This window comes from Lethenteron reissneri, chromosome 19 (assembly GCF_015708825.2).
Source record: "Lethenteron reissneri isolate LAM-NWPU_2019-01 chromosome 19, ASM1570882v1, whole genome shotgun sequence".
In the NCBI taxonomy this organism is placed as follows: Eukaryota; Metazoa; Chordata; class Hyperoartia; order Petromyzontiformes; family Petromyzontidae; genus Lethenteron; species Lethenteron reissneri.
In genome coordinates, this window is record NC_083797.1 from 1,824,750 (window position 1) to 1,841,441 (window position 16,692).

Sequence of the window (16,692 nt, forward strand, 5' to 3'; positions counted from 1 at the left end):
ACGCAGCTCAGCGGGCCTTACCTGGTAAAATACCAAACATTTCATGGGACCTCCTTTGCCATTACCAATATATGGGAATAGGTTTTCACTTTTTTTTCTGACAACAAACAGGTTGTTAAGATGTTAAAACACCAAACTGAGACCTATTACAAGGAATCGTGTGTGCATTAACCACAATACTTGTGGTCAGAATGCAAACAAAAAACGTACTCTGATAGTTTATGCATTGTCTTTTAAACTGATTGGTCCACACCAGAGACAGCTTTCTTGCATTCTGACCACAAGCATTGTGGTTAATGCACACACGATTCCTTGTAAAAAGCTTTCAGTTTTGTTTCCAGAAAAAAGGGGAAACCCCCTATTATTATATTTTGGTACAGGCAAAGGAGGTCTAATGATGTAGAGTGGTACTTATCAATCCCCTCGGAGGGGGTGAAGGGCCGAGTTGACCCCCCCCCCTCCTCGCCCTCCTTCCTGGACCTGCCGATTGCGCTCGGAGCGATCGAGGTGGACAAGACGGCGCAGCGCGCGCGGGTGACTCTGTTGCTGTCGAGTGTGCAGGCGGTGCAACTGCACGGAGGGCCCGGGGGCTGGAGGGAGGCACGAAGTTTTCCAGGCTACGAAGGGAAGTCATTGGGAAGGGGGGGGGGAGATTGTACGGTGGAGGTACTGAGGTGGCGGGGGGGGGGGTATTTAATGAATTGGAGCAGGACCCCGTGCCAGCCACGGCACTAAGAGTCTGTCGGCTCGAATTCAGCTCTCGCTAACAGCGGGGGCCAGGAGCCTCGCAAAGAACGAAAATAAAGACACCACCCCCGCCAATCCTCCCTTGTTCCCCCCCAACGACTCGGCCCAGATGTTGACTCGGTGTGTTTGCCGTGCGGGGAAGATCGCTCTGCCGCGCGGCAATTAATGAGCCTCGCTCGAGTCGTGTCGCCCCCGCCTCTCCACCACCTCCACCACCGCCACCACCACCTCCACCACCACCGCCGCCGCCGCCGCCACCACCACCACCTCCACCGCCGCTGCCGCCGCCACCGCGATAAGGCGGTGCGCAAAAACGGGAGCCGGGAGAGGCTTCCGCGCCGGGCGGGGATAAAACCGCGACCCCCTGGGGAGCCCCGCGCGCGCAACGGGTCCCGTGCAGCGCCACCCACAGAGGACAATGTCCCTCCCGGCTGCCCTGACCCTGCCGGCTGCCCTGGCCCTGCCGGCTGCCCTGACCTTGCCGGCTGCCCTGGCGCTACCGGGTCGCCTGGCGCTCCTGTTCGCTGCCCTGCTCGTTGGTGAGCAGCACCCCCGCACCACCACCAACACCGCCGCCACAGCCACCCAAGCCGATCAGCGCGCAGAGAGGTATCAGCCGGTCGCCCGCAGTAAACGTGGGCAACGCAGGTAAAAATAAATAATGAAAATAAATAATAAACTAATAGAAATAATAATAGAAATAAAATAAAAAATCACGACGTTTCGGGCGCAACACAAGCGTCCATCATCAGGTGGGACAACCACAGCAAGAAACAATTGCTGAAGTGGGCAAAAGAGCTGCTGTAGCAAGGGGCTATATCGGTGGGTATTACCTTGTTATCGACTTTACCGAAAAAACCTAAGAGTATGAATCTTTGCAGTCACGAAAGCTTCAAATCTAGAATTAATACCCTCTACGGGGAGGAATTCCACCTATCTGTTAGAGTTTTTAACAGACAACGAGACAAGAAGTCACAGCTTCTCGGGACGCTGGCCTTCCTCAAGAGATGCCGCGATAACAAGGTAATACCCATCGCTTTCACACTCGCATCTGCTGACCTATATAGCCCCTTGTTACAGCAGCTCTTTTGCCCACTTCAGCATTTGTTTCTTGCTGTGGTTGTCCCACCTGTTGCGCCCGAAACGTCGTGATTTTTTCCCTATTATTATTTCAATTATTTTATTATTTATTATTTATTTTTACCTACGTGACTTTACCGAAAAAACCTAAGAGTATGTGGCCAACGCTGGCGCATGTGGTGAGCCGAGGTGGTCGGCAACCTGCAGCTCCTGGAGCTACAGCGCGGATCTTCGAGGGCTGCTTGCAGAGGCCGCAACGGCCGTCTCGTCTTCATACTTACCGCGGTTCTTGAAATGTTGAGTTTTGTTGTTGTTTGTTTACCGAATTCAAATAAAAATGGCTCTTCTCGTTATCGGTAAATGCCACCGCTGAGCAGATAAGCCTCTTTTCGACCGAGGCTATGGCGTCAAATGCCACGTGCGCGGTGCCTCGACTCGCTGTGGCATCTTCGTATGTGTGTGTATGTGTGTGTGTTGAACCAGGGTTCATCGCAGGTGTGATTATAATTTGGGTACGTGCCACTGAATATAAGAATAGGTGTTGCCCTTTCTGGCAATACGACCGTTTGTGTTAAGATGTTAAAAAACCAAACAGAATAATGTTTCGAGGGACCCTGTCTACATGAACCACGCACGGAACTTGTGGTGAACACGCGACCGCAAGTCCCGTGCGTGGTTGATGCAGACAGGGTTCGTTGAAAAAGGTTTCTGTTTGGTGTTTTAACATCTTAACACAACTGTTTTATTGGCAGAAAGGGTAAAATCTATCGTCGTATTTTGATACTGGCGAGAAAGTTCCCATAGTGTAACTGAATGTTTTCTCAAAAGTATTTTTTAAAAATCGTAATCGATTCATTTGTGAACTGCAACGAGGGCGTGGTTGTATAAAACCCAATTAATGAGACGTGCACCTCCTCCTAAAACTCTGCCAGCACTGGCGACGCATGCGTGCTTACGTGCATGTGTACCTTGAACTTCTTTTGCACCGTACGTAGCCAACACCACACTCCTCCTCACCTGCACCGCTCGTCGAGACCACATCGCCCGGGATGCTTGCACACTGCTGGTACCACTGGCTCCACGTCCCAGATCGTTTTCAAGATCTCACTCTCCTCCATCATCTGGATCTGCCATGGACTCACCCCTGCCTACTGATTTAATCTCCAACTACAAAGACCCCCCCTGATAGCCTTAAACATACTTTTAGGACAAGTGCTGTTATCGAGCACCTATGAAGGCCGGCACGGTACATGTGTACGTTGAACTTCTTTCGCACCGTACATAGCCAACCGCGCTAATCGGAGGTACACAATGGAGTGGGTGGCCAGCACCACGCCCGACCGCCTTTGTCTCCCCAGTGCCGATGTTTACACTACTGCACCAGGCACTACTCATTTGAGGCTGAGTTGACCTAGGGAGGTGAGGTGGTCCGGGACCGCTCACAATTATAATCGTCACGTGTGCTCGGCACGAGCGGGATTTGAACTCGGGCCGCCGGGTGCGCGGCTCGCTAACCGCTGCCCCACCACTCCCCACACTCACTCTCCCACTTGTCCTGGGTTAACTGTGATCGCAAAACTGAAAAACTGAAATGTCACGATGTTAGTTTGCTGTCCTTCCCCCGCACCTCCGATAAAGCACGGCTGGCTACGTACGGTGCGAAAGAAGTTCTCCATACGAAGCGAGAGTGTTCTGGACGGGTTTCACCGTTCACTGGCTCGTCAGCAGCCGTGATTGGCCGATTGTAACTGGCCGTCGGAGTCACCGCGTGGCGTCTCGCTGCTCTGACAGGAGAGACTTTATCCGGCAACTCGGACTGCCTCTCCCAGCGGCTCGAGTGCGACTCCGACCCCAGCTGTGGTAGCGTGATCGCCATGCTGGAGTACAACTGTGACCCCACAGGTAAGTGGTGGGTCAGAGGGGTGAGTGGGTGGTGGAGGCTGTGTGCCGTGCTAACAGCACTTGCCCCAACAGTCTGTTTAGGCTATACGGGGGGATATTTGTAAATCATAATTAATAGCCTTATAGACACATAGGGTACCATTTAACACGTAGGCTTTCGCGACCAATATCCATAATAGAGGTTTTTTGGATTATATCGCGTAAATATTTAACTGTCTGAAGGATGATTGAATATTATCGACGATTCAGCATGAGGTTGTGCAGCTATTATTATGGGACGTGTCCCATAACTCGATAAACACCACCGCTGAGTCGATAACCCTTTTTCGGTTGAGGCTATGGCCTCAAATCCCACGTGCGCGTTCCACGTTATAAAGGTGCACATTCCGCAATACCTCCCCACCCCTTCCACTGTGACCTCCGCCCGTAGCGAGCGACCGCGACCCCGCGGCCGACCCGGTCGCGTCGGCCCACCGCTGCCGGGAACCCCACGACTGCCGCGCCACTCGCGCCTTCGCTCAGCTGCGCTGGCCCCGCCTGACCTCCTGCTCCTGCGGCGGAGGGGAGGAGGGGGACGGAGACCGGCACGGGGACCCCCGCGCGTGTCTCAGGCTCCGGGGCCTCTTCACGGAGGCGTGCGGGCCCGGACAGAGCGGTACGCTTTGGGCCCGGAGCGCCAACAGGCGTCGCCGGAATCGCGTTTGCAAGTTTGCTCGAGGCAGGGTGCGAGCCTCGGGTTGATGACCCCTCCCTGTGGTTTCACCTGTGTCCAGGGCCGGGCGGGGACCCGGGCCGCCCCCCTCGCCGCTGCGCGCCACCCTGGTGGCGCTGCCGGGACGAGGGCCCCTCCTGCCGCGCGGAGCTGGCGAAGGTGACGCGCGCCTGCGGCTCCCGCGCCGAGCGGCCGTGCCCGCGGTGCCAGGAGGCCGCGGCGGCACGGAGGGACGAGCGGTGCCGGCGGGCGTGGGAGGCGGCACGCAACGCCTCCTGCCTCCACCCGGCGCCCGGCGGCGGTGGCGGCGGCGGTGGTGGCGGTGCAGCCGAGGTGGCGTCCGCTCTCGCCGCCGCGCCCCTCGGCAAAGCCAAAGGTGCGAGATTCAGGGCAGGGGCGGTGGGATCTTGGGACTTACCTATTTAGGAGGAGCGGTTCCCGACATTATATCAGTTGAACGCGTAGTTGGCGTTCGCGACCAATAATATCCGTATTACAGGTTTTTTGGGTTAGATCGCGTAAATATATAAATGTGTCGTTAAACCCGCAAACACCCGACACACACGAATATGATTGTCGCCTGATGCGGCTAGTTGTGAATACTGGCGAAACGTCGTACTCATATTGTAAATGTTGTGGCTTGGCTCTCCAACACACTGGTGTGCTGTACTAGTGACGAATTGGCCACGTTCTGTTTACGTGACAACCCTTACTAGTTGGCTGTGTCGGGTGGTGGCGGGTTTAACGACACATTTATATATTTACGCGATCTAACCCCCTAAAAAAACCCCTCTATTATGTTAAATATCAATTAAACACCAATTGTCAGGGTCTCGTGGTCCCCCCCACCACCCACTCCCCACCCCCCGGCCTTGGATCTGCAGCTGATGCAGGGCGGGTTCGGGATGCACGGGGATTGGACCCGGCCATGGGGCAGGGGTTGTCGCCACCCTTTGGAATTTGGTTTGCGTCCAATTTAAATGGGCAACTCGTGCGAATGACGTCACGGCGTGCGCAATGTCCACTTGCGCGTGAAGCAGACGTCGCGTAGTTTAGTGGAGCGGAGTGTTTTCACGGTTTAACGAAGCACCGCAGCATTAACCAGGGCGGCCCGATAGTTTCCAGACGCGACGAGCGGCAAACGCGCGGCCGCTGGGCCAACTTCACCGGCCATTTCTCATCATACACCAGTGGCGGGTGGGGGGGGGAGAGGGGGGAGGCTTTAACTACCTCACCTGGTATGCAGGAGGTCATTGGTTTGATCCCGACCCTGACGCCTGCTGTATATTTGGAGTTTGCATTTCTCTCTCCCCGTGATCGCGTGGATTTTTCATCTGTTTTATTCCTCCACATTTCGAATCATACGTTTAGAATAATTTGGCTGCTGTACATTTCCACACGATAAGCCACTTCGTTGAGTTATCATTTGTGGCCCGGCTGCTTCTGTAAAATAGCCATATAGCCCAGTGTGCATTACCTGGTTCAATCAAAAAAGATATACACACTTTAGCTTAGTAGTTTAGTTTATAGTTGCGGCCACGTCTGACCGTTGCGTTGCGTGCTCCGCGCTCTGCTGCTGCTGCGCTCGCAGACACGGCGGGGAAGGCTTCCGCTGCGGACGCCTCGAGCGGCGCGGCCTGGAAGTCGAGCCGCCTCTACCAGCTCCGTCAGTACCAGCGCCTCGCGCATGCCACACACCGCCCCGAGCTCCCAGCGCGCTCTTCCAGAGATGGACGGCGATACCTCGAGGACAACTTTCACCGAACGAAAACACAAAGGGGAATCGGCGAGGCGAATGCCAAAAGCTTAATTTTAGCTTGGCAAATGCATTCCTCTCGTGCTTAAGGGTCACCGAAATGTTTTCGGAGGCCCGGAGCGATATGACGGACGAGGTGCTCTCAGTTTGCCCTCCACCCTCCTTTCCAAAGGCCACCCCCCCCCCCCCCCACTTCTGATCTGAGGCCTGGGGGAAAACTTGCGTTACAGCGCACTAATTGGAGGTGATCCCGCACCTCCGTTGAGCACGGTTGGCTATGTACGGTGCAAAAGAAGTTCAACGTGCATACACGCAGTGAAAGTATTCACGAACAGGTGCGTGCGAAGTTTTTGGGATTTTGCTTTCGACTGGGACACCTGTAACAAATGCAAATGTACACTGAAGCGGCGATGTGTTTTTCAAATTGTCATCACGATGGCGAACACCCTGATATATCGTCGTGAACATCTCTCCCTGGTTCATAATAATATGCTGCACAGTGGCAGTGGAGGTCGCAAAATGCACGTGCCACCCCCCCCCCCCCCCCCACTGGTCGTGAACTTTATACAACTTCTGCAAGTCGTTCTCATCACGAGGTACCATCGTATTTTGATATTAAAAGACATTCAACATCCCGTAAGTGTCATTAAACCCGCCACCACCCGATTAATAAGGTTTGTCACGTAAACAAAACGTGCCAAATTAATTACTCGTTCAGCACACCAGTGTATCGGAGAGTAAACCCACGACTCAATCTACAATTCGAGTATCGTGGCGTTTCGCCCGTAATCACAACAACAACAACCAGCATCAGCATCATCAGGCGAGTTGCAGAGAAATCCTCTTCCTGTTTCGGTCTTCACGCCCACGGGTTGACTCCTGCGCTGCCTCCCGCAGAGCGCGGCCTGTCGGCCTCGTGCTCCCAGACGGTGCCGCTCTGCCTGGGGGACGCGCCCTGCAACCGGCGCGTGGTGGCGTTGGCGCGCTCCTGCGCCGCCCCCTGCGAGCCCGAGCGCTGCTTGGCCGCCACGCGGGACTTCTACCACGACATGCCGTACCGCGTCGCCGAGCGCCTGCTGCTGTGCACCTGCGCCGCCTCCTCCTCCTCCTCCTCCTCTCCATCCTCTTCATCTTCCGCCGCGGCGGCTACGGAGGAGGACGAGGGGGAGGATGCCGAGTGCCGGGACGTGCGTGCCGCTTTCCACCAGCAAGCCTGCAGCTCGGCGTCGCCCGGGCTGCCCGCCACCCCGCCGGGCTGCCTGGACGTGCTGGCCGCTTGCCAGGCCGACCCTCTGTGCAGGTAGGAGGTCACCGTGGTGGGAGGTCACCGTGGTAGGAGGTCCTTGTGGTAGGCGGTTGTCCGCGGTAGGAGGTCACCGTAGTGGGAGGTCGCCGTGGTAGTTGAGAGTTTATTTTGTATATGTGTGTATGTTGAGCTTCTTTCGCACCGTATGTAGCCGACCGTGCTAATCGTAGGTGCGGGTTACTCACGGGACCAGGATAGTCACATTTGAAAGTGACCCCGTGTCCTTTCCCACTGGCTACAGCTCCTCCAGGCAGACGAAGCTGATTTGAGAAAGTTAATGAGCGAGTGGGTGAATGAGTGGGTGGGTGAATGAGTGGGTGAGTGAGACGGTGGGTGAGAAGGTGGGCGAGTGGTGGGTAAATGATTGAGTGAGATGATGAGTGAGCGAGCTTTTGGACGAGCTAAATATAGCGTTTATTTTGTTTAACCGGATGGGAACTCAAGAGACCGTAATGACCTGGGTTCACAAACACCGACGTCACGTGACACATCGAAAAACCATTGCACGAAATGAAAGTCGACGCGAAACAATTCCTCGTGGCGGTAAGCCCGCTCGCGCAGATCAATCCTTAGTCTTGATCATCGTGCAATGACAATAGAGCGCTACGTAACGCTCAGCCGCCCTCATTCGTCGCGCGAAACGTGCGACCTCTTGCGACGGCAAGAGGTCGCACCTCCGATTAGCACGGTTGGCTACGCACGGTGAGAAAGCAGTTCAAAATACATGTGTATGTCCTGCTACACCATTACCCACTGCTGCGCACTCACACTCCGACCCTCCATCTTTACAACCACCACCACTACCCACAAAATCACCGTCACGTGTCTGGGGATGGGGGTATGGGCGAGGCCTAAGCGTAAAGAGGCGGAGCCTGAGGAAGAAGGGGAGGGCTCTAAAAGGGAAAGGCGCAGAGCCAACAGAGGTGGGGGGGGTCTACAAGAAGGAGCGAGTCCTGTAGACGTTGAACTTCGCTGTTGATTTAAGGTAATCGACGCACAGAATCAAACACATTCTGCAGGCAACAGCAGAGCTTTAGTGCCGCAGATGCGTTCAGAGGCCGACTAATAAACTCAACTATTAAACAGGTTTATTTTATTTTACCAGGTAAGGGCCACTGAGCTATATAGCTCTTTTTCAGAAGCGACCTGGCTAGAACTGATAGCTCAATGAAGTGGCTTATCGCGTGCAAATGTATATCAGCCAAATACTCTAAACGCGTGATGTTGATTCTAAATGTGGAGGGGAAAACCGGAGGACCAGGAGAAAAATCCACGCGACCACGGGGAGAGAGAGAGACACCGCAATTACAAATATGCAGCAGCAGGCGTCACGGCCGGGATCGAACCCGCGACCTCCTGCATACCAGGCGAGGCAGTCAACATCTCGCCACCGCGACAAGCTGTGATATATAACGCCGGGGCGCACGCGTGCGCGTGTGTGTGTGCGTGTGTGCGTGTGTGTGTGTGTGTGCGTGCGCGTGTGCGTGCGCGTGTGCGTGTGTGTGTGCGTGTGTGTGTGTGTGTGTGCGTGCGTGTGTGTGTGTGTGTGCGTGTGTGTGCGTGTGTGTGTGTGTGTGGTGGTGTGTGTGTGCGTGTGTGTGTGCGTGTGTGTGTGCGTGTGTGTGTGCGTGTGTGTGTGTGTGTGTGCGTGTGTGTGTGTGCGTGTGTGGTGTGCGTGTGTGTGTGCGTGTGTGTGTGCGTGTGGTGTGTGTGTGCGTGTGTGTGTGCGTGTGTGTGTGTGTGTGTGCGTGTGTGCGTGCGTGTGTGTGTGTGCGTGTGTGTGTGTGTGCGTGTGTGTGTGCGTGTGTGTGTGTGTGTGTGCGTGTGTGCGTGCGTGTGTGTGTGTGTGTGTGCGTGTGTGCGTGTGTGTGTGTGTGTGTGTGCGTGTGTGTGTGTGTGCGTGTGTGTGTGTGCGTGTGTGTGTGTGTGCGTGTGTGTGTGCGTGTGTGTGTGTGTGTGTGCGTGTGTGCGTGCGTGTGTGTGTGTGTGTGTGTGCGTGTGTGTGTGCGTGTGTGTGTGTGCGTGTGTGTGTGTGTGCGTGTGTGTGTGCGTGTGTGTGTGTGTGTGTGCGTGTGTGCGTGCGTGTGTGTGTGTGCGTGTGTGTGTGTGTGTGTCTTGCAGCCAGCGCTACGCGAACTACGTGGGCAAGTGCGCTGGCGCGAGCCCCTACTGCACGCGTGACGAGGCGTGCCGGCGGGCGTACGTGGCCACGCGAGGCACCGTGCTGCAGAGGGCCTGCGCGTGCGGAGGGGGGGCGGCCGGCGACCGGGAGGCCTGCCTGCTCTTCTACAACGCGCTGCACAACGCGTCGCACCTCGGCAAGGCCCGCGCGTGTTGTGTTTTCTCTGCGCCTGGGTTTGGGGGCCGCTCCGCTCCGCTCCCCCCCTCACTCCCTCCGCGATTTTGGGCCGTCTCCAGGTCGGGTGTTGAGTTGGCAGAAAATAGCTGGAGGCAAAAAACACTTCGACCCCAGGTCTGATAAAAATCTAAAATAGCACCGACATACCTAGGCCCAGGTCTTGTTCTTGTGTGTTGCCTTCTTCTGATATTATAAAGCCACTGGAGCTGTGCACTTTTAAATCGAGATTGGAAACTAATTTCTTAAAAACTGCTTGTATAATGCTAGTTTGTTATCTTTCCCCCGCACTTCCGATTCGCACAGTTGGCTATGTACGGTCGTGAAAGAAGTTCAACCTACGTGCACACATTGAAAGAAGTTGATCAGCAATGTGGATATGCACATGGCGAGGCTGTCGAGTGAGCAGCTTCAGGAGTGGCCTCAAATCTGAAACACTGGCGGCGAGCGATCGATGAGAGCAGTAACGTTGCTACGAGGTCCACGGTTCGAGGTCTAGACTCGCGTGGAGATTCACAGAATCACACAGAGCCCCAACAGACTCGCGCAGAGACCCATCGATCAATGATGGGAGTGGGCAGCGGCATTACTTTGCGGTCCGTGATCTGTGATTGGTGAGCGGCAGTCGCACCTCCTACATCGGTGTAGTATGAGCAGGTGGCCGCATAAGCCGTGCGATGTTCTGATGCGGTGCACCACAGACCGTTGATTGACACCGGGAGGTTCTTCGGCGGGATCAGACCATGCAGCGTCCGCTAGGAACATCGGCGTTGTCTCTGGTTGCGCTCAGCTGAGCCTCAGGGTCGAGTGAATGGTGCCTTGGGAGTTTTACGCTGGGTTGCTCGTGCGTTCGAAAAAGCACGGGGGAGGGACTGGCGCAATATGCCATGTGGGTGCACGTGGGCCAAATGCGACGGGGCAATGTTGTCGCCTTGCCACTGTGAACGAGTATGGGGGGGGGGGGGGGTTGCAGAACCAGCGGCCGACGCCCCCCCGCTCGTGTGAATCTTGCAGCAGTGGGCTAATTGCGCGTTCGTGTTGGCCTCCGCAGTTGCTTGCGACAAGTTTCGCCTCGACGGCCTGGAACCGGTGGGGAACGCGGTCTCGGCAGGCTCCCTGGACAAGCTGATTACAGCATCGTCCAGTCTGGGTGAGTTGCTGCTCGCCCCGTCGGCGCTTTCACCACGTTTGCATTTCTACAATTCCTGCGGGGGGGTGGGGGGGGTGTGGGGCGGTGGGGGGGGGGGGGGCCCTTGGGTCACGTGGTCCCAATGTGAAAGAGCCGCGCACGTGCCACCCCTTGCACCCTGCAGGGCCCCTGCTGTGGGCGCTGGCCTACTCTGGGGGGCTTCTGCTGGGTTCGGCGGTCGCCTGCCTCCTGCTGCTCAGGTGGCGGTAAGCGCTCGCATCACCCCCTCGCCCCCCCCTACCCTCCCCCCCCCAGTCCGCCACCACTTCCAGTCGGAGCGCGGTGCCATGCCCCTTGCAGAACGCGTCGCGGGTCAACGAGAAACTTTGACCCCCCCCCCCCTTGCCCCCGGTCGCACCTCCGACTAATTAGCGCCGAAAGGAGTTCAAGGTACGTAAGTACGCAAAACTTTTTTTTTTTAAAGATGACGGTCGTACGTTGAACCTCTTTCGGCGCCAACCGTGCTAGTCGGGGGTGCGGGGAGAAGGACAACAAACGAAACGCAAAAATGCGGTTCTAAAGAAATTAGTTTTCAATTAAAAGAGAAAAGAGTTGTCAATGATGCGGCCCTGCAGCCTCGTGGTGGCTACGCACGGCACGCCTCGACTGACTCGCCTTCGGTCCAGCCCTGTGGAGGCAGCAGCAGCAAGCAGCAGCAAGCAGTAGCAGCAAGCAGCAGCAGCAAGCAGTAGCAAGCAACAAGCAGCAGCAGCAAGCAGCAGCAAGCAACAAGCAGCAGCAGCAAGCAGCAGCAGCAGCAAGCAGCAGCAAGCAACAAGCAGCAGCAGCAAGCAGCAGCAGCAAGCAGCAGCAGCAAGCAACAAGCAGTAGCAGCAAGCAGCAGCAAGCAACAAGCAGCAGCAGCAACAGCAAGCAGCAAGCAGCAGCAAGCAACAAGCAGCAAGCAGTAGCAGCAAGCAGCAGCAGCAAGCAGCAACAAGCAGCAGCAAGCAGCAGCAGCAAGCAGCAGCAAGAAGCAGCAAGCAGCAGCAGCAAGCAGCAAGCAGCAGCAGCAAGCAGCAGCAAGCAGCAAGCAGCAGCAGCAGCAAGCAGCAGCAAGTAGCAAGCAGCAACAAGCAGCAACAAGCAGCAGCAAGCAGTAGCAAGCAGCAAGCAGCAGCAAGCAGCAAGCAGCATCAGCAAGCAGTAGCAAGCAGCAGCAAGCAGCAGCAGCAAGCAGCAGCAAGCAGCGAGGGTTGGTGGATCATGGTACAGATGCCTGCGAAACTCCCTTCCCGTGAGGGGGGGGGGGGCATCGAGGAGGTGCGGCACAGCCAGGGGACTCATCCCCATCTGGAGGGGATAGAGCGTTGCCCCCTCGCTCAAGGTGTGGGGTTTCTCCAGGGTGCTCCGGTTTTATCCTCCCCACGTGATGAATATACGCGACTCGTCGCTGCAGACATCTTACAGGTAAATAACTCAGTGGAGCAGCAGCGGCGGTGGTAGGACCCCTCCTCAAAAAGAGTTCTACGACTCCTGAATATAAAGTAAAGAATTATCTCATCGTCTTGCAAGGTTAAAGCTGTTTCGTGGCTCTATCGAGAGACCCGCTCCTGAAGGCCACGCCAAGATTGTCGTCTGAGCACAACCGCGTACCACGACACACAAGTGGTGCGGCGCACAGAACCCGTGAGGGCATCACCACGCGTGGTCCCTGAGCAGCGCGCACGTTGCGTCCCACAGAGCGGCCGCCGCTGTTGCTGCTGCATTAGGGGGAAGTGGTGGCTCGAAGATGTTAACTACCTCGCCTGGTATACAGGAGGTCGTGGGTTCGATCCCGGAACCTGACGCCTGCTGCTGCTGTATATTTGGAGTTTGCGGTGTCTCTCTCTCTCTCTCCCCGTGGTCGCGTGGATTTTCCTTCGGCTCCACCTTTTTTTTTCCCTCCACGTTGAGAATCAACTTTATGCCTTCAAAGAGTATTTGGCTGCAATGAATTCCCACGCGATGATGATGGTGAGTCCCTTCGTCGTGGAGCTACCATTTGTGATGACCAGGTCGCTGCTGAGAAAGAGCGACTTAGACAGCTCAGTGGGCCTTCTCAACCGGGTGAAATAGAACATCGTCTAGAGGGGTTTTGTCGTTGTCGTCGTCGTTGTAAGTGGTGGCAGCAGGAGGATGAAGAGGAGGAGTAGCCGAACAACGAAGATAGAGGTCGGGGATGGCCGACCCTGGCCATCCAGGCCGACCCGGGCCATCTCCGACCCTGGCGTTGACGAGCGGGCCAAAGTCGCGCCCTGTGGCCAAGGGGCCCGCGTGTTTGCCCCGCGGTGCGCCACCCACCTCCACTTTGTTACCATGGTCGATCCCCCAACCTTAACCCCCCCACCTCCACCACCACCACCTCGCCAGCCACCACCTGCCCATTAAGTCCCCGAATTGTTTCCGTTTTAAGCGGTCGTTAATTTCGCCCCGGATCGCTGCTTCTTCAACGCAGCTGAGCGCGCCGTGATCGCGAGTGATTGAGAGAAAGCGCAGTTGCTCAGCCGTGGGACCTCGTTCTGTTTCTATGTACAGTACAACAACCAGCCCCCCCCCCCTCCCTCTGGAGTGGTCGGAGACCCTCAGTGCTCGCCACAGGGGCAACGTGTGTTCTCGTGCGGGTTTAAGGTCCGTAACCCACCCCCCGAGTTTACGGACGCCAGCTGCCAAAGAACAAACCCCGTCGCTGCACGATATCCCCAGCCCCTGATGCGTCAGTCGCAATTTGCCCCTTCTCTGTGCCTTGCTGCGAGCATCTCAATAAAGGCTGTGGCCTTAAAGAGGTGCAGGATGTATGTACGCGTGTTGAACTTCTTTCGCGCCGTACGCAGCCAACCGCGCTAATTGCAGTTGGGGGCGGGGGGGGGGGGCAACAAACTAAACCCAAAAAGCAGTTCTAAAGAGGAGAGTTTTCAATCTAGATTTAAAGTGCACCGCTCCAGTGGCTTCCTAATCATAGCCAGAGGGCCCATCCTCACTCTTACCACGCTGCCGCTCTGCCATGTGCTATGAAGAAGGTGCATCACCCTAAACGTCGCCTGTTGCAGTTAAAATGTTCAGGCCACATGCACACACACGGTGGTGTTATCGATTATATTTGAGTCTATGTTTTGATTGATAAAAATCGCCTTTCGCCAAGGCGTCTGCCAATGCTTGCCGACTAGGGTACAAAATGGGTAAATAAGAGAATTATGGGCTGGGTGAAGTTGGGCCGTTGGTAATCGGGTTTGGGAAAAGGAATGAGATGTGGGCAGCAGAGGAAGGAGGCGATGGTGGCAAGGGGTTGAAGGAGGAATGAGTGGAGCGCGAGAGTGGATGAGGCTGATAGAAGGGGGTTGCGTAAGAGGTGGACGGTACGGTATGAAGTGAGCGCACGGAATGATCGGGTCAATGGGTTGCTCGGCTGAGCTGAGATGAGGGTAGATTGAGGGTAGATTGAGATGAACGCGTTGAGTTGTTTTGCTTGTGCCGATCTTTGTTTTGCTTTACAGGAACAGCGTGAAGCTGAAAAGACGCTCACCGCACTCAGAGAAGAGACCCAAGACCACGTCTGTCGACGCTTTAGGCAAATGACAGTCACGGTTTATGCGTCGTAATTATTGTCCGTGCAATCACTGTAATGCCGTGCGTGTGGTCGTGAAATTATTCCTAAATAATAAAATACTCCGTCTTATCTTCGTCGGGTATGTGACGTTATTTTTTTTGTCGCATAGCGCGGTCGCGACTACACTTAATGACAGTTTCATTTTATACAGCGTCGTTCATGCCAACAGCATCCCACAACGCTGTACATGAATTCTACATAAGGACCGAATCCCATATATGCGAAAAAGCCCAACACACACACCGAGAAAATGAAAAGCCTACGACTACCAAGCAGAATCAACACATTGATAAACGAATTAAGAAATGACACCAAAACACAAAGTGCAAATAACAAGAGAGTTATTACAACCAACAACTTACACGGCTTCACTTCGCTCTGCTCGGTCGTAGTAGATGCTTGCCAAAATAAGAGCGCACAAATTGAAACTGCCTGCCGAGTAGCGCACACAGCAAGGCCGGAGCCATGGAGTCAACATTATTGGGGGGGACCAAATCTTCCAGGGTGTCTGGGGGTCCCAACCCAGAAAAATATCTATATTTGAAAACTCATTTCCTGTCTAAAATAAAATAAAATTCACTAACACATTGGATGGATTTTTTTTTACAATAATGTCTAATAGTGTATTGTATTACATTGTTCTGTTTTAACTTTTTTTTTTTACCATTTCTTGTGTCATTGTATGTAATGGCAGAGATTAGGGATTAATAAAGTACAACTATAATCATATAAACAGAAATCTATGCATTGATTTATATGAAGACAAGTCCAGATATTGTGGCCAAGGTTTAGCAAATTGTTCTTTATATTTACATAGCAAGGCAAACATTTTTAATAGCAATATATTGGGGGAGGGGGGACATTTTGAGCATATTTAAATATTGATGGGGGTTGTGTCCCCCTCAATATTCGTTATAATTACGGCCTTGGCACACAGCATTGCCCACGTCCGAGCGCATAGCCGCCAACGAGTGAATTCAAACCGCATTCAATATTAGGAAGCCAATGGAGATTGATTGAAAACTCATTTTTTAAAACTACTTTTTACGTGTTAGTTTGTTGTCCCCCCCCCGTACCTCCAGATGAGCACAGCTGTCTACGTACGGTGCGAAAGAAGTCCAACGTACATACATAAGTATGGGCCTCTCTGCGTTTCTGTGGGTCTCTATGGTTCGATACGAGTATCTGGTTCTCTGTGGGTCTCTTCCGATACCACCGCCACCTCCCCACTTTTCAATTTGTAACATTAAAGAATGTAAAATGTCCAGGGTTTACATTTTAAAGAGATAAACACACGGGGAGGGGCTAATCGACGGCGAGAGAACAGAAAAGGCAGTGTTGCGTTAAACGTGTTAAATATTGTCTCGCAGAGGGTTGTAATTGACGCAGTAAACGGTGCTGGGGTTATGATTTGTATGCACAGTTGTGAACGTGACGTTCATAATGGAATATATAAATGCACAGAGTTTATCACTCTGCCTTGGTTAGAGTCAATTACCGACAGCGCATTATTGCTTCCACATGGTACATGTTCATGATCCATGTTCTCACTCAAGCATATTTTTTTAAAGTCTAATCTTTGAAATCGCTGATGATAGCAAATAAAATAGAATCACGAATATTGTTCGAAATTTGGTGAATTACAAAAAAAATGTTCCAAGACCAAAACACTGAAATGTAAGAGTCCAACAGTTATGCGTAATAAATAACAAAACACCATACCGTGGCAATTTATAAACTTATTCTGCTATTACATGTATGTGTGGTGGTCTTTTTTAAAAGAAGGATGTAAAACATTTCACGGACAGACAAGATGAGTAACAAACGTGTTACGGATACCAGCAGGGTACACAACAAGACAATTAATAAGAATAATTAGAGACAAGGTAGGGTTAGATTTATTGGAAAAAAATATTCAACAAGATACTAAATATAAAAGTTGCTTTAGCTGGGAACGTGAGGTGGTACCACAAGGAGCTGGGAAAGACAGCACAACAAGTTCCACGAGCAATTTCAACAATTGGATGCAACTTGGAGAATACGAAGCACAGTTAGTTT

At 53.8% G+C, this 16,692-nt stretch overlaps 1 protein-coding gene across 2 annotated transcripts; it reads left to right on the top strand.

The window, feature by feature from the left end:
• The first annotated feature begins 1,025 nt into the window (after window positions 1-1,025).
• Window positions 1,026-15,396, top strand: GFRAL (GDNF family receptor alpha like). Of its 2 annotated transcripts, XM_061554085.1 has the most exons (10): window positions 1,026-1,286; window positions 3,619-3,729; window positions 4,160-4,384; window positions 4,503-4,817; window positions 6,033-6,107; window positions 7,095-7,497; window positions 9,625-9,821; window positions 10,911-11,009; window positions 11,173-11,254; window positions 14,522-15,392. In XM_061554085.1, the coding sequence occupies exons 1-10, from the start codon at window positions 1,166-1,168 to the stop codon at window positions 14,601-14,603; spliced, it is 1,710 nt and encodes a 569-aa protein (XP_061410069.1). In that variant the 5' UTR covers window positions 1,026-1,165; the 3' UTR covers window positions 14,604-15,392. The 2 variants fall into 2 exon arrangements, with proteins under 2 accessions (XP_061410069.1, XP_061410070.1); XM_061554086.1 differs by lacking the exon at window positions 11,173-11,254 and having other exon boundaries at window positions 14,522-15,396.
• Window positions 15,397-16,692: the final 1,296 nt, after the last annotated feature.